Source organism: Triturus cristatus, chromosome 4_1 (genome assembly GCF_964204655.1).
Source record: "Triturus cristatus chromosome 4_1, aTriCri1.1, whole genome shotgun sequence".
In the NCBI taxonomy this organism is placed as follows: Eukaryota; Metazoa; Chordata; class Amphibia; order Caudata; family Salamandridae; genus Triturus; species Triturus cristatus.
Window position 1 is genome coordinate 180641351 of NC_140585.1, and position 22814 is coordinate 180664164.

Sequence of the window (22814 nt, forward strand, 5' to 3'; positions counted from 1 at the left end):
GTAGTATTTTTGCTTATATCAAAACCAAAATTGACTTACACATACACATGAAAATTTCAATGGTTGGAGAAAACCCATAAAAAAAACCCATATGTACTTAGAAGCAGCAATATTTACATGGTGTAATTTAAATGTTTTCCCTTATATAAAGGTATATAAATGTAATGATTATAACAGGAAGCAGAGTTCAATGTACAATGATTCATGAATAACGACAACCTCATCTCCATAACATGAGAAGCATAGCTTTGTCATGTCTGAGTATACTGTTGTGGTACACTGCTGTTTTGTGAGTATAGTCATCATGCAGGGAATAGCTAGCTTTTGACTAATCTTCTGAAGCTTCGATGGGTATCAGTGGATCTTGTGTTTGTGGGCACTGAATTCCATAGTTTGGCTACTTGAGTAGAAAACGTTTTTTCTTGTGTGTATACATTTTGCGGTGGGGATCCATCCTCGAGAGTAGGCTCCTTTGTAGTCTGCATATATGTATGTATTGTTGATTTCAGCTTCTTTGGAGAAGTTGTTCATGTTTCACAAAAGTCGCTAAGTCTGAGTATATTTTTTTCTTTTATTGAGGAAGTTGTTCTTCTTTTCTCTATTACGGTTGCAGTAAACTCTCACTTTCACAGCATTGCATTGTATTCTAATTTTCAGGTTACATTACACATACCGCAATCTCAGTACATTGACATTTCTACATGCATGTCTGCAATCTACCTAGCACATAGAAAGAGGAAACAAGTTTTAGTTAGTTAACATAGATGGCATCTCTGGATTACTGCTGCCCAGACACCTGACCCTCATAATGAGGAAAGCTCTGAGGCAGGTTCTGATACTGATACTGCATCTGAGGCAGAGTGTCATGAATCAAATTCTGGAAGTGAATTTTCAGTCAGTGGAGTTTCATCTAATGACAGTGGTCCTCCAGTGATTCTGAAGAACATTGCACTGTCTCTTTGCAAGTATATCTTTACAGCTCAGAGACTGTGGCAGAGTAGTCAAATCCTGAGTGCCGGAAGCTATCGCATGGACCACAGACAGAGTGGTCACTTGAAAGCCCCCTAATAGATTTAAGATGAAAATTTTCCAATGATGTTGGCGGTGAAGTCAATAGTGAAATATTTAGCTTATTGTCTTCTTCCATCTTTTTGTGGATGATGTGTTCCTTGATTAAATTGTGCATCTACGAGCTTTGCATACAAAATAGTTTGAGTGAGGATGGAGCCACTGTGGAATCAGATTCTAGGACAAACCTGTAGACTCCCTCTTCACCTGTAGAGTTGCAAAAGTGTGTGGCTTTTACATTCCTCATGAGAATATTGAACAAACCCACAGTAAAGTCCTACTGACTGATACATACGGTTTGGCAAATGCCCAGCTTTAAAGAGCTTTTGCCTCAGTGAAGCAAGTGACAATCACACATTTGCTGGTCTGGTTCTTTGTGTAGGCAGAGACGCTGCATTTCCTGCAGAGGGGGGAAACCTGTTGCAGAACCAGGTTTCCAACAGGAGTGGCTCATTATGCTAGGACAGGGGTCTCCAACGTTTTCTGTAATAAGAGCAACTTATGTTCAGAACTGAAGGAAGACAGCCCTGATCCTCACTGAACCCAGCAAAGAGAAGCAACATGGTCTGTAGCTGCTGGACCCAAGGGACTCACAAAGAGGACTGTCCCTGTAGAATCCACTTGTGGAAAAAGGAACCACTAGTGCCAAGACAAAAGAAGTGTTCAACAGCAGGAACCCAAAAACTGAATACTGTCTGCACTTGTAAGAGTCCAGCTACCTGGGATTACCTGCCCACAACCAAATGCCAAAATGCCTGCCGGGAGGCCACGTTTTGACATGCCCAACATGTCTCCAAGTCCATGGGACTCGTGTCCATCCTTGAAGTTGACTGTGATCCTCCTGCAAGAAAGAGACAGTCACCTGTGGACCATTCCAGAAGACCACTGTAACTGGAAACCAGTTGACTGGTGGCAACTGGACCTGTTTTGGACTTCAATGGGGCATCATAGAAGATCCAGTACTGAAATCGGAGACTACTCCTGAAGTTTGTGGATCCCAGGGTGGCCCCAGGAACATTCACCAAATTTTGTCCACAGCTCCAGCAGCTTCAACATTCTTAGCATTTTCTAAGCATCCTGTATCCCCAGCATCAGGAACACTTCTTGGCTAGAACTGCAATTCTGGTGGAACCGTCTGTGACGACTATGAATTGGCTGGGCCTTCCAGATACATGTCTCCCTTGAACTAAGTGGTCAATGCCACTGGCTCTCAGCCCATTGTTGCCAGTCCAAGAGAGGACACGTCAAGAAAGCAAGTTGGTTCACCCTTGTGCTTCAAGAGTCCAGATGGCTCGCGAAGACATGGAGGAACAAAGAAACCCCGGAAGCCCACACCACCTTCAAAGCAGCCACCACCACAAACCACCACCTCATCAAAACCACAAGGAAGAAGGCCCTCCAAGACAGAATCACCAACAATGCACACAAAAGCAAACAACTCTTAAGCATCAGCAAGGTGTTTGCCAAACCCAACAGCGAGACCACAGACGTCCAACCCTCCCAAGACTTCTGCAACAGACTTACTGAAACCAACCACATCCTGGGCATCTTTCAATCTAGATTTCAAGCAATCATAGCACCGAGACCACCAACGACATCCACTACCTTCACCACCAGGGCAAAACTGCGGCCCTCATCCTACTTGACCTCTTGGCAGCCTTTGGCCCTGTCTCCAACCACACTCTACCACAAGAATCCATGACGCTGATATGTGAAAGAAGGCCCTCAACTGGACCCAACCCTTCTTCAACAGCAGAACACAATGGGTTAGACTCCCACATACCTCTCGAAACTGGCAGATTAGCTGTATAGTACCCCAGAGCTCCTCTCCAAGCCCCACCCTCTTCAAGTTCTACATGACCCACCTCGAAGTCATCATCAGGCACTGTGGGCTCAACACCGTCTCCTACGCTGACAATACCTAGCTGATCCTCTCCCTCACCAAAGAACCCTCCGTCAATAGGAGCAACTTCCACAAAGGAATGCAAGCCGTTGCCGCCTGGGGGAAAGAGACCTGCCTGAAGTTCAAATCGGACATGACAGAAGACGTTATCCTGGCAGCCTGTCCCTCTGCTTGGAATGACTCCTGGTGGTCCTCTGCTCTCAGAAGTCCCCCTACCCCTAGGAACCACACACAAAACCTCTGCATCGCACAGAATACCTCACTCGCAGCCAGATAAACACCATATCCTCTGCCTGCTTCAACACTCTCCGCTGGTTTTGAAAGACCTTCAGATGGATCCCCACTGAATCCTGGAAGACAGTCACCCATGCCCTCATCAGCAGCAATGCACTCTACGCCGGCATCACCCATAAGCTCCTCCACAGACTCCAGAATGCTGCAGCAAGACTAATCCTTAGCATTCCCCGCAGCAGCCACATACGCAACACCTCCACGACCTCCACTGGCTCCCAGTCGACAGAGGAATAACCTTCAAACTCCTCACCCGCGCTAACAAGGCCATTCACAACGGGAAACAACCATTACAACGCAGTCATTACAAAGCACTACCTTTACAACACAGTCATTACAATGCTACATCCTTTAAATCGCATGCCATTATAGTGCAGCCATTACAACGCATGTCACTACAACGCATGCCACTACAACGCATGTCTTTACAATGCATTATAAGGTAAGTATTGGGAAATAGCATTTTTTACCCATACACTATGCAACACTTACCCTACTGTTGCACTCACTGGAGTGGGAATATTAATTTCTTCCTCGCCTCCTAGACATGGAACACTGCCCATCCACCTCAGGATATACCCCTGGCTGACTAAATTCAGGAAGGACCTCAAGACCTGGCTATTTGTATGAACTCAGCACATAGACTGATCCTCTGTGTGCTCCAGCACCTTAAGACCCTCACGGGTGAGGAGCCATGCTGTACAAACCCTGATTTATTGATTGTTGTTAACCCTTTGCATTGGGAACCATGATGCTGATTACAAAGATTTATTGAAACTTTACTTACCTTTTAAAAATCATGCCTCCGGGTCTCCCTCGATACATTTTTCAATCAATCAATCAATCAATCAATCAATCAATCAATCAATCAATCAATCAATCAATCAATCAATCAATCAATCAATCAATCAGGGGTTTATAGAGCTCAGCTAATCCTCTGTGAGGGTCTAAAGGCACTTATGTTACTTTGGTATTTAATTTAAGATTAAAATAAACTCTATTTTTACATTAGGTGTTGGATTTTAATTTTGTCGTGTTTCTTTGTGTTGGTACTTCTAAATGCCTTCCACTTGTTGGCTAAGTCTGACTACTCTATGCTTCAGCTATCCAGGACAAGGATAACGTTTTTTTTAAAGAAACCCAACTGGATCTTATGTGACATTATTATATGGGGAGGTCTCACAACCATACCACATAATAATTTACTGTCATACAACTAGACACTGCTCTAAGTGCTAACTCTCCATTTGAGGCACCTAAAGCTATTACTTCAAGGTGTCAAACGGATAATTATATTAAACCTGACTCATTACTGAGATTGGATTTAAAGTAACTTTTAATTAAAATGTGACTTTCAAAGTTAGCACTGTTTTGCCCAAACCTCTGATAACCATTTCAGTGTATCTGCAGCAGTTGTCACCCAAGACAACATGTTACCCTTATGCTAGGAAGAGTGTAAATGTGGCTTCCCCCAGCAGGACAATCACTGGGCAGGATCCACAGATGATCAGCCCTGAAAGAGGCCATTGCCGCAGCAAAGCAAACACATACCCCTACCTCGACAGGCTCGTTCCTCTGTGCCGTCAGACATGCCAGCAACAAATCTGTCTCCCCAGGAGAAACTGCCCATCACACTGAGCACACCCCAGGGACATACCTAGGGCACACCACAAGGAAAGAAGGCAAGTGCCATACCAGAATCAGGCAGAGAAGGGCATGCCAGCAGCACCCAGAGGTCACATTCCCAGGAAGTGATGCAAAGCACAAAGGTCCATCCTGTAGGAACCACCCAACAGTAAGTTCATCCCAAAACAAATGTGAACATGCCACAAACATGGCATACCAGTCCCCACACCTGCACTGGACCATAAAGAAGACATAAGGACTTTCTTGCTGCTTTCTGTACCCAGCAAAGAATGGCTGCACCAAATAGAAGACTGCATCCCCCAAACACAGAGGACCCACAAAGAGGAGCTCTCCAGCAGAAAAGAGGTTCAACTGTAATGAGACAAAAAAGCAATCCCAAGAGCCAGCCACCCAGCCCCCTGCAAAGCTCCATGACCACCAAAAGCTAATGAACAACACACTCCTTGAGAACCCGGATGCCCTGGACCTCCCACTCGCCAATGTGTCTACCAGGAGACCGAGCCCTGACCCATCTGAGGTGACTCCAAGCCCAGAGGACCTGTGCTCCATGCCAAAGGCACACCAAAGGCAAACCTGTAAGCAAACGTCTGCGTCTGTACCACACCCAGACACCAGGAACCCTGGCCATCCAGACTCCCAAAGGTCACCGCCACAGATGTCCATGCCCTCGACCACGGACACAACTAAAGCTGCTGCCTTGCATATTCCCACTCCACAGCAGCACCCGTCACCTGTCTCTGCTTCTGTTTCACCTCTGACTGCACTTGCAGGATCCCGCAGTAAGCCATCCCTGCCAGCCAAGACCCCACCGGATCAATTGTGATGCCTCCTGATCCATGTCAGATCGCTGTGCAAACATGCCACCAAACCTGGCACACCATCTCTACCCTTGTCCCCAATGTCAACTTCATCACAGAGACCTTACTCACCCCATCATCCCCAGATATCACCACCGCAACACCCAGTGGCTACAACATGAAATACTGCGACCGCACTAACAGATACGGAGATGTCATCACCATCATACACAAGCATGCAATCCTCTATATGACCACCAATGCTGAAACCACGCCATTTATGGAGCACCTGAATTTCCAGCCCCATACTGGCAGCAAAACCACCATCAGAGGCATTTTCGCATACAGACCCCCATGACCACGAACCCGCCTTAGCGATGCCAGAACTGCATTCATCACCCCACTCGCCATTGACTCCAAACACTTCATCTTCCTAGAAGACCTCAAATTCCATCTAGGTGACCCCAAAGACAGCAAATCCACCCACATCCTGGAAAAAATGGACAACATCAGCCTCACACAGCTGGTCTCAGGCCCTTCACACAGAGCTGGACACACACTGGACCCCATCTTAATTTCCAATAACAGAATTAGATACAGCCACACCATGGGACTCACCTGATTTGATCATTCCATTGTGTATTTACCATCACTGGATCCCCCCACACCACCCCCACAACCACCACAGTGCCATTTTCCCCAGCTGGACCAAGGTCACTCAGCACCAATAGACCAACGCCCTCAGTCGCTCTCAGCCTGATGCCTCCACCAACCTTGAACAGGCAGTAGAGACCCCCAATGTCCGTCAGAACTATCACCTCATCTCACTGCTCCTGTTTCCCACACAAGCCATGGAGAAGGCCATCAAGGATGGAGAGCCAACCACAACACTGAGACAGCCCTAATCACCTAAAAAGATGACATCCACACCCTAGTTGATGGAGGGGAATCCGCCACCCTGATCCTTTTCCACCTCTACGCTGCCTTTGACCCCATTTCCCACCACACACACATCAAACAACTGCACCAGATCGGAATCAAACATGATGCTTTTAGATGGTTTTCATTCTTCCTCTTGGGATGGACACAGGGGATTTCTCTTCCCTCCCTTCACTGCACAGCCCAAGCACACCATCTGCGATGTCCTGCAAGGCTCATCCATCAGTCCCACCCTCTTCAACTTCTACATGATGCCACTAGCAGACATTGTCAGAGCTCACGACATCAACATAATTTCTTACGCTGACAATACCCAGCTTGTCCTCTCACTCTCAGCAGTCCCAAAGAAAATGAAAAACAACTTCCACACCTGCACAAAGAGTGTCTGACTGGGACTCAACATAGACAAAACAGATGTCCTTATTTTCGACAGCCACACCTGCCTTTGGAATTATTCCTGGTGTCCATTGGACCCACTCGCACTCCAAAAGATCACGCCCGCAACCTTGTCATTATCCAAGACAGCAAACTCTCTATTAAAAGCGACAGGTCAATGCCATCTCCTCAGTTGGCCTCCACATGCTCCGCATGCTCCACATGTTCCACAGAATGTTCAAATTGCTACCCATCAATGCCAGGAAAACAGTGACGCAGGCCCTCATCGCCAGCTGTTTGGACTACTATACATGCACCACCAGTGAATTCATGAGAAGACTTCAGACTATCCAGAAGGCAGCAGCCAGATTGATCCTTAACCTGCCCTAAAGGACCCACATCTTCCAGTACCTGACAGACCTCAACTGGTTCCCCTACCAGAACAGATGCCACTCCAAGCTCCTGACCCATGCCTACAAAGCCCTACATAACCAAGGACACACATACATGAACCACTGCCTGAATTTCCAGTATCTACCCTGAAACCCATGCTCTTCTCACTTCGCCCTCACACAGTACCCGCTGCGGCCTCACCGAAGGAAGATCATTCTTCTACCTTGCTGCCAAATCTTGGAACACCCATCCCCTCCACCTTGGAACAGCTCCCTCTTTGGTAAACTTCAGGAACGGACTCAAGACCTATTTCTTTGGCTTAGACCCACAACCCAGCACTTGGATACCCTCACCAGTGATAACTCTCACAATATAAATACAGTTTGGTTGCTTGATTGATTGAAGCGCACACTGGTTGCCCACCATCACTTTTTTACATGCTTCACTGCTTTCTATCCACATGTTTGTTCTGTGAGTTGTATGTTTTCTCATATTTTTTTTTGTCTGTGTGTGTCATCCTCTTTGGGTTCATTTCTGAATGTGGGTACCAGGCTCTCCCTGCCTCGCTCTGGTATAGCTCTAACAGTTTTCCATCAATTGCCTTCTTTCAAGCCTCAATCTTTTATTTAACCAATGTGACTACCCTAGATCCATACCTCGTACCATCTCAAGCTCACTCAATCTCTCTCTTCCTCACAATTTCCCTCTTCAGTTTCTCACATCCCAGACAGAATCCTAGCATTGATTATTACTCCTTTGTGGGAAAGTAATTCTATTTACAAGGCTCCTTGGTCGTTTCACTCTGCCGTTATAAGAATCTCTTTCACAGTACCTTATAGACGTGTACAGTTTTAGACAGGTACTCCAAAAATAATTCAAATGGTCAGCGCTTATGGTTGACTGTCCACAACAGAGAAGCTGCCATTGAATGTGCAGTCTGCATTGTTTCACAGTGTCTGCATTTTAGTGAGTAATGTATGTTATGAATGATATTCACTTTAAATTTCCATTGGGGTAGTGTGTATGCATAAAATAAATACAGCCTGATAATTACACACACAAATATAAGATCTACATCATATGAAAATATATTTCTCTCCTGGCAGGTCCCTTCCTCTGGAAAGATGAAAGGTGGCAACCAGACCTCGGTGACAGAATTCATCCTCCTTGGTCTCACTGAAGACCCAGAGCTGCAGTTCCCATTGTTTGTCTTATTCCTTCTGATCTACATCATCACAGTGATGTGTAATGTCAGTATAATGGCACTGATCAGGATCTCTCCTCGCCTTCACACGCCTATGTACTTTCTGCTCACTAACTTGTCCTTTGTAGACCTCTGTTACTCCACCGTTATCACACCCAAAATGATGGACACTTTTCTGGTCAAGGAAACAATTTCTCTTTCAGAATGTGTAACACAGTTTTTTTTCTTTGCGTGGATGGTAACTGCAGATACTTTTCTCTTGACAGTGATGTCCTATGATCGATATGTGGCTATATGTAAACCACTGCTTTACACTACAATTATGACCAAGCAAGTTTGCATATACAGTGTAGTTATTGTTAGTTTAGGATCCTTTGTGCAATCTCTGATTCAAAGCATGTGTATCATAAGGTTGTCTTTTTGTGGCTCTAATGAAATCACCCATTTCTTCTGTGATGTGATTCCACTGTTAAAACTTGCATGCTCTGACACAACACTTAATGTGGCCCTGCTGCTTTATGAGGGTGGCTGCATTATAGCATTCTCGGTGGTGCTTATTATTATCTCGTATACATGCATCATTTTCACCATCTTGAGGATCAGTTCATCCGAAGGTAGATGGAGGACATTCTCTACCTGTTCATCCCACTTTGCCTCTGTCACTCTATTTTATGGAACTCTCACATTTATGTACATCAGACCCAGCTCAAAATATTTCATAGGGCAAGAACATGTGGCCTCCGTGTTCTATACAGTAGTAATTCCAATGGTAAACCCTCTGATATACAGTCTGAGGAACAAGGATGTCAAAGATTCCCTGAGAAAAGTAATGAACAGAATAACTTTGCATGGAGAAATGCACTAAAAAATAATACTTGTTGACTTAAATGCAAACCCACATGAAAACAGAAAATGCCATATATCTCAGAGAATTTAAGCTTAAAAAATTAACAAGGATGCAATGCTGTGTATGTCAAGCAGATACAAACTTAGAAGAAAAAGTCCAAATCCACACTACCATAAGAACGCATGAGAATATGGGCTTGAATAAACATATGCCTGTGTGAATGTGTTTGTATTTGCCTTTGGTGTGTTGCTGTGCATGTAAACACTGTGGAACTGATTCAACAAGGTAAATTTACGCTTTTTTTGAAGTTTACAATTGCTTGGTGTTGGATATTTTGCCCAATAGGACAGAATGGGGAATATTTTGTAACATTTTACAATCATTTCTTGCCATAGGGATAAGATCGAAAAATAAAGTTTAGGCTCTCTGAACTCAGAATTTAATAACACATCTTTTACTGAAGATGGTTTTTAAATTGTGTGTTTGAAAATGCCACTTTTAGAAAGCAGTCATTTTCTTGTTTTACCATTCTGTGTGCCTCTTCCTGTTTGTGTATTGACTGTCTGGTTTTGGAGTGACAGGGGCTGGGAAGGTGCATTCTCTCACACAGCCACCGGGGGTTGTTGTGTGTCCTGACTTTCCTGAATGAGTCAGGGCTGCAAGAATAGATGCATCGAAGGATTGCGGCTGAAGAAAGCGACGCAGCTCTGCTCAACGCTGCCGCATTGTTCACCAGCCCATCCCGGATTTCCACGCATCGTCCCTGTGCAGCAAGTTTTCCCCGAAGCATCACAAGTGGATGGAGTTGTCTCAGAATCAATGCATCGCTTCCCCCTACTGACCGGACCCGATGCACCACTCCCCTGTGCCCAGCGTAACTGTTGCATTGTATCCACGAAGATCTTAGGAATTGACGCATCTCTTTGTTTTTCAACGCTTCCCATCGGTGCAGCTGTTTAGCTTGAATTTTGTCGCTACGACAGGTACTTTGCAAGAAATCACGCATCCATAGTTTTCTATGGACTCAGTTGCTAAAAACCTTTTAAAAGTGCTTTTTCTTAATACTTGTATGTTGGATTTTTGTTGTTTTGGTCTTTTTAAGGTTTAGATAAAGATACTTATTTTTCTAAACCAGTGTGGTGTTCATTTGTGGTGTTATCACTGTGTTACTGTGAGTGTTGGTACAAATACTTTACACATTGACTTTGGGATAAGCCCGTCTGCTCGTGCCAAGCTACCAAAGGGGTGAGCAGGGGTTATTTTAAGTATTTATCACCTTGCCCTGACTAGAAGCAGGGGTTCCTATTTGGACAAATGTACCTACCTCTGCCAACTAAAGACCACCATTTCTAACACTTGGTATTCACAGAGGGACTTACAAGTGGGGACTCTCCACACATAAGAAGATAAAAGAGTCTGCGTATATATACTACTAGTGAAACCCTTTGTGGATACCAAACAATGTTAAACTTATACAACAGAGTGAGTTTAGCTTTGTAAATCAGTCCCTGTGTATATGAATAATTTACCTTTTGCAATATATGTTAATACAGGCACGGCTGCAAATTATTTAATTCTCCTATGCAATAACATTGCAAGCACTCTGCTTTGTTATTTGGCAAAAACTTGTCAATTAATTGCTTAACCCAGAGAAAGCCATCCCTAATATATATATTACAGAGAAACGCAAGACAGTGAAAGTTGCTGCCTTGCTTTACTCTGCCACAGGGAGGCATTTCATGGGTGGAGAGTGGGTGTTCCCTTGCATCCACACATGGGTTTTGGTGCATTCCCTGATTTGCCATCAGTTGTAGACCTGGGAATCTGTCAAAATACTATGCATTCCCAGGGTAGGTGCAAAAAGGTGAAATATCTATATTCCTCCTTGTTTTTGCATCTTGGACATGTACTGTATTCTGCAGCCCTCATAGAAAGAGGAAAAAAGCCTCAGAGGATTGTTTTTGTTCAGTATGGTCTCCCTTCCTGCACAAAAACAATGCTGCCTGCAACGCAAGTATTCTTGCACTATGACTCACTGGTGCCTCCATTTGGCGCTAGGCAGCCAAAAGTGTGTCAGCACAAGGAGAGGACAGGAATGCACCATATAATATTAAGTATGGCGCATTCCTGCCCTCTCCCTTTCACACATTGCATTCATATTTTGTTCACTGTACTTCAAAATGATTAACTTGAAATATGTTTATCACGTAAGACAGACTACAAAGAGGCATTTAAATATTATTTTAGATGAAGCAGAATTGCATCTTGATTATTCCAAATTTCTCACATTGGCTTTGGAAAAGAAGAAAAACAGTTGCTATCAAGAGATCCATCTACCATCGTATCACTGTCCCTACCACAGTCACTGCAGAAATTGCAACCCTTCAGTGCCATTTACACACCAATTCAGGAAGCCTCCACCACTACTGTGGCCTTCCTTGACACTTAGAAGCACTCAACTGACTTTTCATCATCTGAAGAAACATCCTGTGGACTCTTTAATGCTTGGCCAGTACAGACTGATCCCCAAGCTATCATTCCCGGACAATGTCTCCGGGATCATCAGCAAGCACCTAGCCAAATACCTCAACAACCAACAATGCCTCAAAACCATTTTGTTTGGTTTCAGACCCAACCACAGCACAGAAACTGCTCCTATATGTGTCACAGATGAAATCTGCATGACTCTGGATGTATGAGACATGGCGGCCGTCATTCTCTTAGAACTCTCCGCAGAATTTGACATGGTCTCTCATCTCATCTCAATATCTACACAACATTGTAATCCAAGGACACATACTTCAATGGATCTCCTCCTTTGTGACTGGAAGGACTCAGTCAGCTAGGTAGCCCATACATGACAGATGCCCATGACCTTATTTCTGGAGCTCCGCAAGGATCTTCTATGAGACAAACCCTCTTAAATGCATACCTGATTCCTCTAACCAGCCTTATCTGCTCTCAGATCAACCTCCTCTCCTATGCTGATGACTTGCAACTCAAAATGTTAAGTGTAATTGATGTTTTCCAAGCTGCTTTGCTTATTTATTCACCCTGAGAAGAATTGTGGTTGCGGCTTGCGAAGGACCTCTCCCCCCCAGCCAGTAGCAGAATTTCTTACAATGGTCAAATCAGTGGGATGTGGACTTGTTTTTGTGCAGTGTCATACAGTAATTTTGTGTTACACTACCACTCCACATAAATAAATTAAGACCAAGTTGTGTTTAAAGTCTCCTTGATTGGATACTTCTACCATCATTCCTACTACTGGACTGTCTTAAACCATACCAGCAGCAATGGCGATTGAGCTGGCCAACCTGGAAAGCTGCACTGTGGCTGAGCTTAAACACTTATATAAGGAAATGGCACTACAAATGAAGAAGGGCACCACAAAGGTGCAGCTGCAGAAGGTTCCAAGGGCCTGTCCAGAGGTCTAACAGTTTAAGACAGCCACAGAGGAGCAGGATGATGAGGATCAAATGGATGTGAGCAACAACCCTGAAATGCTGTCTCCAGGGGAAGGGGAGGACCCACCCCCTGTTACGAAACTTCCTGCCAGAGCAGGAAACATTTTATCCCTGCATGGACCGTTCCCAGAGGAGCTGGTGGACAGGAGGGCAGAGAGAGTGTTTCAGTTGCAGATGTTCAAACTTTAGGATGGAAGAGAAACTTGCTTTGGAGGGTTTGGCTCTTAAAAGGGGCCCTAAACAGTTGGAAATGAAGGCAAAACAGGCAGATTCCAGCAGCATTGGTGAAAGCAGAACCTTAGTGTCTAAAGGAAAGAAGAAGGTTCAAGCCCTAAAGACCTGGTACCGAGGTATGTGGTGAGGAACGACATTGATAAATGGTTTTCAGTTGATGAGGTAACCCTGGGGGTACAAAAGATACCAGAGGAGCACTGGCGGTGATTTCTGGAAGTGCATGCCTCCAATTGGGAGGGACACTCTTCTGACCAAAACAGGTACACCCCTTATGAAATCCATCCGTCTAACCAAATTTGTGTTGAGCCTTGAAAAGTATTGCCACAAACTCTCTCTAATTAGCCGTGGGTGGTTTTCCTGGACTATTCTAAAAAGCCACTGAATGGGTGGGTGAGGGACAGCAAAGCAAATGAATATAATGGGCTGTACAACTTGATTTTTAGGGAGGACATGCCCCATCCGAGCTGCACCAGCACCTAGTAGAGAACAAGCTGAATGATTCTGGAAAGTTTGCTGAGGAGACAGACCTCTCAGTTAGCACCAGAGTGCACAAAAAAGCATCTGGAGGGGACTCCCAAAATGGTGGTCAGGGGTTACACCAGAAGAAGTAGAGGGAGAACAACGTAAAATAAATGAGTTCTCCAAAAGCCTACAAAATAATTCCCAGGGGAATAGTGGTACCCAGTCCCAGTCCGAACCCAAGAAGATGGGATTCTTTGAAAAACTGACAGGTAGGTTTGACTCCCAATGCACCTCTGTGCAAAGGTATGGGCACTGCAAGGGCAATGGAGACTCCAAATGTCTCTAGAGGTCACAACTCCCTGCTGGTATGCAGATACTAGGGGTGGTGAGTGTAGCACTCAGGGAGTAGATAGTTCCAGGTAGCTATACGGAACAGATAGAGGTAACCCCAGCATCCCTGAGGGATAAGTAGATGGTGCCAAAATCCCATACTTCCAAGTACAGGCAGGGGATCGCCATCAATAAGCAACGGGTGGGTCTCTATGAGACGTGAGCCAGCATGACTACTGCAAAGTGTAAGCTGGTGCACTCACAGCAGATTCTCTTGAACACATTATGCCAAGTCATAGCCACCAACACTCATGAGAGCCATCTACCAATGGCTCTGGTTCCCTTTGAGTGGTGGGCGTTCTCAGGTTCTTTTGAAGTAGTAGCAAGCCCGGCCATGCCTTTATATTGTCTGTTAGGTAACGGCCTGGATCACACTAACTGGCTGTTGTTGGGATTGCCTGAATGTGTCTGTCTGATCACAAGGCTACCTGGAAGGGAGTCAAGGGTACCTGGAGCCAGGGAAAATGTCCCAGGCAGCTATCAAGAGTGTGAGGGCAAGAGGTGTGGGAAACCAGTCCCTGAAACCCCATCAGTCCAAATTGATGGGTCACCTGAGGAGGATGCTCCTGAGCCAATAGGGAGGGTATTGCCACCCTGGGTGACCTCCCTGTGCTTACTGGTTGACAGGTTTAGGGTGGCCACACCAGGGACCAATTCTGAAAAGCGCAGAGAGAGTACCTCAATCTAGAGCTCTTGAAGTGGCAAGCTGAGGCCCAGGCAGCAGGTGACACTTCTGGAAATCACCTTATCTTTTGGGAGAATGAACTCCTATATAGTGAGTCTAATGTTCCTGGGGCAGCCCATGTGCTGGTGGGCCCCCAGTGTTGCAGAGCCTTCCTACTGGGTCGGCTGATGACATTTCCCTGACAGGACATCTGAGGCAAGACAAGACATTGCCAGGCTTGCTATTGGCCCCAGATGAAGACATTCTAAGATGCCTTCTTTAGGTCTTGTCCCACCTGCCAGGTCAGTCGGCAGTAAGGGAAAAATGGCTCTCCTGAACGCACTCCCTGTCTTTGGCACTCCCTTTGAGAGCATAGGAATCACCATTATTGGACCCTTGGACCCCAAGACAGCTTTAGGAAACAAGTTCATCCTGGTCTTGGTGAACTGGACCACGCCACTCACTACCGTGAGGCCATCTCTCTGAGATTGGTGACTACACCGTTGGAGGTCAGGGCCTGATGGTACGGTCCCCCAGAGAGTTAGTGCCTGATATGGGTACTAACTTCATGTCAGTGTACGGGAAGTCCATATGGGCCTGAGTGTCGAGTATCTTATAAGTTTTCCACACCCTATCACCCCCAAACAAATGGTCTTGTGGAAACATTCAACAAGCCCCTAAAATGCATAATTATGAACTTACCTGAGCACACAAGGTATAAGGGGGATGCCCTCCGGTCATGCCCTCTCTTTGCTATTGGGGGACGCCATAGAAGGGGGTTGGGTTTAGTTCCTTTGAACTTCTGACCACCCTGTTCGGAAACCCCCCCTCCCCAGGATGTGGTCAGCTATGTGGTGGCCCTCTGCAACCAGATGCATCTCTTCTGGAAGAAGGGGAAAAGAAATCTGGAAGCTAGTCTGGAGATTATGAATCTGTGGTACGGCCAGAAGGCTACTCTGGTAAAGTATCAACCTGGCCTGAAGGTGTGGGTTATCAACCCTATAGAGCTCAGAGCTCTCCAGGACAGCTCTACAGGCCCATATGAGGTAAAGGAGTGGAGGAGGGAGTCCACCTACCTGCTGGATCTCAAGACCCCTAGAAACCCCTTAAGGATGTTCTATGTGAACTACCTCAAATTACACTTTGAAAGGTCCAAAGTAAGCATACTCCTGGTAACAGATGAAGGAGTGGAAGAGGAGAGTGAGCCTCTCCCAGACCTCCTGTCTGTCCAAGAGCACAATGGGCCAGTAGAGGATGTCAACCTCTCTCCTACTCTGACTCCAGAACAGCAGAGTAAATGTAGCCAGCTCCTGGGGCAGTTTTCCTCTCTGTTCTCCATCATGCCTTGACTTACAGACCTGTACAACCAGGACTTTTACACTGGAGAATTTGCACCTGTTAAAAACAACATTTCCTGGCTGTCAGACACAGTGAGGGTCAGTATCAAGGGGGAGTTCTCCAAGTTGGTGACATTAGCAGTGATTGAGCCCTCCATTGGACCCTAGTTTAGCAACGTGGTTCTGCTCCCAAGACAGCCTCACACGGTACCACTACAGAACAGGGCACCTAATTCTGTCACAAAGACTGATGCCCAACCCAATCCCTGTGCTGATGAGCTCATTGACAAGCTGGGTGATACCAGTTTCTTGAGTACCTTTGTTCTTACTGCAGGATACTGGCAGATCATTCTGACTAAGGTAACAAAAGAAAGGTGTGTATTCTCGACCCCGGAGGGTGACTTCCAAATTAGGGTGATACTTTTTGGTTTAAAGAATGCACTTGCCACCTGATTCCTAGCCAACAGATTCCTAGCTGGGAAGGCAGCCTTCTGTGATATCTATCTGGACAAAATAGCTGCCCACAACTCCAGCTGTGAGGAACACCTGTACTACCTCCAGGAGGTGCTTCAGGCCTTGCAGCAGGCAGGCCTTACTATCAAAGCCAGTAAGTACCATATAGGGCTGTGATCCATGGTAGATCTGGGCAATATGGTGGGCAGGGTTAAGGCACAACTCCTTTATTCCAAGATTGAGACTATCCTGGCCTGGTTGCGCCCTAAAACACAGACGGAGGACTTTCCTGGGCCAGACCGTAAACCATTGGAGGTTTGTTAAGGAATGTGGCACTAATGTTGCCTCCTTATCATAGCTGACTTTAAAAATGCAGCCCAGTAAGTTGATCTGCATAGAGGCCTGCCAGAAAGCCTTTGACAACCGCAAGGAGGTGATATGTCTAGCACCCAAACTCAAGGCTCCTGAATTCTCTAAGATCTTTATAGTACAGAGCCTGGCATGTGGGCTGTCTTAGTGAGTCTTAAGTGAAGGAGGGCTTAGACCAACCAGAAGACTTCATTAGTAGTAGCTTAAGTGTGATTGAAGGGGAAGCCTTTGCTGTAGTCTAGGCACTGAGTAAGCTGAGACCATACCTGGTAGTGACTCACTTCTGGGTTTCGACAGACCACAGGCTCCTCAGGTGGCTCATGAGTATGAGAGGAGAAATCCCAAACCGTTTAAGTGGTCCATCTCCCTGAAGGAAAATAACTTTTTGATGGAAAACCATCCAGGGTAACACCATGCCGATTCTGATGGTCTATCTGGGTTCTTCAGCCTTAGTGATGAGAACTCCCAAGAGTTTGGGTAGTTCTCTGCACTTTTAGCTGTGGGGGCAGATGTTAGACCTGTTAGCCATAGGGTGATACCCCCTCAAATGTTTTCCATATCTTGTTTCTGCTGGCATTAGGACTCTGCAGACTTTACCACTGCTAACCAGTGCTAAAGTGCACATGCATATTCCTTAAAACATAGCAACACTGACTGATCCCCAATCGGCATATTTACTTACCTAGTAAAGAGGCACTACATATGCCCAGAGACAGTAAATTAAATACTACTAGTGGCCCTGCAGCACTGATTGTGCCAACCCAAAAAATGTCTCAGGCCTACCAATTCAGCCTGTTCAGTTTTTAACTGTCATGTCGACCGGGCATAATACACTTTTTGCCATGCCCAAACCTTCCTTTTTGATGTAAAAATAACACCCCGAGTGTAGGCCCTGCACAGCCAGAGGACAAGGTGTAACATATTTAGAAGGTAGGTCATGTAATTTTACTTTTTATATGTCCTGGTAGTTAAAACTCTTACATTCTTTATCAATACTGCAAGCCCTACCTCTCCCATAGGTTAACATTGGGATTAACATATTACAATTAATATGCGGTCTACTCTAAATGGGACCAGGTTAACAGCTTCGCTGAGGCGGGAATTATCCCGCTGTGCAGGAGAATTCCATGCGTGCTGAAAACGGACAGCCCCCAGCCGTCTTCCGCACACGCCCACCGTGACGTCAGATGGCCGGGGGCTGTCCGACGCACCGAAGAGGTTAACAGTTTATAAGGTGTTTAGTATTGGAATGAAAAACCCTAACTTAGGGTGAATTTGGATTTAAAATTACTATTTTGAAAATGCCACTCTTAGAAATTACAAAGGTTTGAGGGGCCGGGCCCTTGAAAATAACCACCATGGGCCTCTAGCAAGCTGCAAACAAACTATAAAGAAGGTGGTTGACACCAGAACCATTATTGGGAGTAACCCACCCCCCTCCTTTTCTGGTAACATTCACCCTAGTGCTGCCCGTATGCAGCTTTATTGAGAGAGGTTAGAGATGACAGCTAACAGAGTGTTTTTCACACTTTTTACGATACACACAAGCAATTATCAGCCCATAGTCCTGAAGAGAAACCCCAACCATCTGGGACTCCACTAACTCTAGCATCAGTATGGAGAGTAAAAAACAGATCATATGAACAATAATCTATCCATATTTGATAACACTGGAACCAGGATGTCAGTACCAAAAGGGTTAGACTTCCCAAGTGCAGCCACAATGTTATCCTTTTAGTTCAGACATTTTTGGACTGGTTAAAAAAATAACGAATTTCTCTTAGTGTATTCGCAGTTAGGGCATAGCATAGTTTTCCATGTATTAATGTCACCATTTGTGTTTGAAAATAATGTCATTGTTTCTTGTTCTTCTGTTTTATTAATGTGGTACAATTGTTCTATGTAAAAGAAGAGTATCCATTCTTTTTGATGTTTTTTAAAAGCATGTAATGAGCATAATCAATGAATTACGAAATTAAGATTGTCCTACAGTGAAAAGCATTCAAATAAATCAACCACCTTGCAGTTGAGAAAGGTGGCATTTTCCTGACTTGGCCTTTTTTGCGCCTATAGCCTGTGCCTGAGTCACGTGACTGGAGATAGCTGACAACTGAATTTTGTGTTTTCCCCTTAGACAGCCACACACAATATGAAGCTTAGGTGTGCCTGAATAGGCCCTCAGTGGCAGGAGAGGAGGGCGAAGCTGAATAGGCTGTGTTCTGTCTCCACACAAAGGAATGCATACCCCCTCTAGTTAGTCTGGACTGGGAAAGTAGGATGCCTGGGGACTTAAAAGGAAAATCTCTACAAGTTGAGTATTATTATGGTACCTGAGACATCAACTGTTCAGTACACTTCTAGACATGTGGATACCCTTCCAGGAAGAAGGACTATTGTGCTGCACCACTCTGCTGGACTGCTGCTTTGACCTGCTGCTTGCTGCTCTCTCACCTAGGAGAGAATGGATGGACCTGCATCACCTGACCCAGAACCCAGAGTGACTCCCAGGACTAGTTGTCTGGCCTCCTGATCTGAACACTCAATGACACAACAGGATTCCAACAACCTCTCTGTACCTGGGCTCTTCCATCTGTCACCCCAGTCCTAGACCCTTAGAAGTGGGCCTAAAGTGATCCGTTTAGTGATATTTTCACTGTATTCTTTAACATCTGGGGGCATATTATCAAGACAGGCGATAAAATGATCGCCGCTTTAGCGGCAGAAAACTGCTGCTAAAATGGAGATAATGGGCTTGATAATATGCTCTATGGAATTCCAATTGAAGCCCATGTTAGATGTGAAGGACATCTAACCTGAGCTTCAATTGGAATTTCATAGGGCATATTATCAAGCCCATTATCACCGTTTTAGCTGCAGTTTTCTGCCGCTAAAGCGGCGATAATTTTATCGCCTGTCTTGATAATATGCCCCTTAATATCTCCAGTTCTACTTATTGGATTTTTGTCATTTCAGTCTTGTTTAATGTATTCAAAATTACTCTATGTTTCTGAACGTTTGTGTCATCCTTTTGTTGGGTGTTCACTGTGCTACAGTTTGAAGTGTTGCACAAATACTTTACACATGACCTCTGAGTTAAGCCTGACTGCTCGTGCAAAGCTATCCGAGTGTTGAGCACAGGTTACTATAAGGTTTGCTTGTGATTTCACCCTAAGAAGAATAGTGGTTGCTTCTTGAAAAGGGTTTCACAACCCCTCAACCAGTAACCCAATTCCTTACACCCTCTATGCAGGCTTAAACAAAAAGCTCCCCAGAATGATAGAGAACTTTCAGAGCTTAGCAACCAGGATCACTCTCAACCTGCCATGCAGCACTCATATCACACCACACCTAAAATGTCCCTTGGTGCCCCATACTCAAAAGAACACAACTTTTCCCCCACAGGTTTTATGTACTACATAACACTGGCCCAGCATACCTACACTATTGCATCTGCTTTCATAATCTTGTCTTGACACATCCCACACATACAGAAACCAGAAATGGCAGGCAAGACTTCTCCTTCATCGCACCAAAAGAATTGAATTACCTGCCACTATACGTATGAGCTTCCTCCTCAATTCTTAAATTCCTCAAGAATCTGAAATCCTGTTTTTTTGAGTAGTGCCACTAGATCATAGATTTTCCTAGACTCACACCTGCACAGTGCCAAGATACCTTCCTGTGTGAGAGTGTGCGCTACCAATCTGCATAAAATGAATGATATTAAGGAAGGAGATTTGGAGGAACTAAACTGTGTGAAGTGTGTATTGTACACACAAAGCCAACAAGTCAAGTGTATCTCTTTATCTCTTTATTCAGTCTCTAGCTATTTCTATCTTTATGAAAGTGTTTATGTCTATGCGTCACGCTGGGACACTGAATAATTTGTGTTTTTTTCTTACGCTGACATTGTAGCAGAAGTACTATTAATAGATTCTGACAACATGCAATAGTTGTGATGCTTCGAGCTTAACCTATGCATGTTATATGCAAGACATTGTAACACATTTTGTGCACAATTGAGCCTGTTCCAAGAGTTGAATGTGACCATTGTACCACCAGTTTCAAGAGACATCTAATTGATTCATCAGATCACATCCATTTTCGATTGCTCCCTCTTCAAATACCCTTCCACTTATTCTACCTGAGAGTTTGAGCTATGGGTCTCAGCTACAAATGGCAACCACTATGGCTATTTCAGTGTTTGGCCCTGGGTGGGCTGTGGTCTATATTCCCATTCCCACTACTTCACAAAGTAGGTACTCCAACATGTATTTTAAAGTAGGTAACATCATCTTTCCTAATCCCGCATTCTACCCATTACATAAACTGCCCATATAAATATTGTAATAAATTGGGTAATTGGTTGAGTTTCACTCAGTTAACAACCACAATTCTTGTCAGGATGACTCACAGAAGTCCTTACATTCTCCTGTGGTTAACCATCTGGTAGTTTGGCACAATAGTAGTCAGGCCTAGCTTGGAGGCAATGTGTAAAGTATTTATGCAGCACACAAAGGTGCCAATTACGATCCGGTAAAAAAATTCCCCGTGCGACTCGTATCCGGTCTTTTTACCGTACGAATCGTACAAGTGCCGTACGAACTGGCAATCACGATTTGCATGGTAAAAAGTCCATACGAACCGCATCGGGAATGATTTCCCACACGTCCTCGGGTCGGAAAATGTGTCCGACACGTCCTCGGACGATGTACCGTACAAATGTGAAAGGTGAAGTCCGACCGAGGAATCACGATCCATCCTGTGCGTCCGATGTTACAACCGTATGGAAAAAACACCGTCCGCACCGAACTCCCATAGCAACCATGGAGACATGTGCCCGCATACGCGCCCAACACTCCCCCCCGCCCCCGTACGTCCGAGACGTACCCCCCGTGTATGTACACCCCCACCCGTGTATGTACACCCCTGTACGTCCGAGTCGTACCCCCAGCCCTGTACGTGTCGTACCACCGTCAATGTACACCCCAGTACGTTCGAGTCCTACCCCCACACCTGTACATGTCGTACCACCGTCTATGTACACTCCAGTACGTTCGAGTCGTACCCCCACCCCTGTATGTGTCCGACCCCCATGTATGTACACCCCAGTACGTTCGAGTCGTACCCCCACCCCTGTACGTGTCGTACCACCGTCAATGTACACCCCAGTACGTTCGAGTCCTACCCCCACCCCTGTACGTGTCCGACCCCCATGTATGTACACCCCAGTACGTTTGAGTCGTACCCCCACCCCTGTACGTGTCGTACCACTGTCAATGTACACCCCAGTACGTTCGAGTCCTACCCCCACCCCTGTACGTTTCGTACCATCGTCAATGTACACCCCAGTACGTTCAAGTCATACCCCCACCCCTGTACATGTCCGACCCCCATGTATGTACACCCCAGTACGTTCGAGTCGTACCCCCACCCCTGTACGTGTCCGACCCCCATGTATGTACACCCCAGTACGTTTGAGTCGTAACCCCACCCCTGTACGTGTCCGACCCCCATGTATGTACACCCCAGTACGTTTGAGTCGTACACCCACCCCTGTACGTGTCGTACCACCGTCAATGTACACCCCAGTACGTTCGAGTCGTACCCCCACCCCTGTACGTGTCGTACCACCGTCTATGTACACCCCAGTACATTCGAGTCGTACCCCCAACCCTGTACGTGTCGTACCACCGTCAATGTACACCCCAGTACGTTCCAGTCGCACCCCCGACACAACCTCCTAAGTACGGAGCGCACCCCAGGCCCCAACATCACAACCGCATGTACGAGTCGTACCAAGCCACACACAAGGACAGCACCGTACAACCAAATGGCCCATGTACACACCGTACACACGCTCAAAACGCACGTACACAACCAGGACAAAACAAAACACCACAAGAATACACTATTCGAATGGCACAAAGCCACTAAACATGGCCAACAAACACTAAAAAAACACATTCACTGA

General features: G+C 45.6%; 1 protein-coding gene across 1 annotated transcript; it reads left to right on the forward strand.

Annotated features, from left to right (window-relative positions):
- The first annotated feature begins 204 nt into the window (after nucleotides 1-204).
- Nucleotides 205-10510, forward strand: LOC146853872 (olfactory receptor 5J3-like). The gene is made up of 3 exons (XM_085650949.1): nucleotides 205-233; nucleotides 8558-9443; nucleotides 10448-10510. The coding sequence occupies exons 1-3, from the start codon at nucleotides 205-207 to the stop codon at nucleotides 10508-10510; spliced, it is 978 nt and encodes a 325-aa protein (XP_085507075.1).
- The last annotated feature ends 12304 nt before the right edge of the window (nucleotides 10511-22814 follow it).

Excerpts from the sequence above, each read along its gene's own strand:
- LOC146853872 (XM_085650949.1), top strand. The coding sequence starts at position 205 with ATGAATAACGACAACCTCATCTCCATAAC. Across the intron at positions 234-8,557 it reads GACAACCTCATCTCCATAAC|CTCGGTGACAGAATTCATCC; the intron begins ATGAGAAGCATA and ends TGGCAACCAGAC. Across the intron at positions 9,444-10,447 it reads TCAAAGATTCCCTGAGAAAA|GTACTTTGCAAGAAATCACG; the intron begins GTAATGAACAGA and ends TCGCTACGACAG.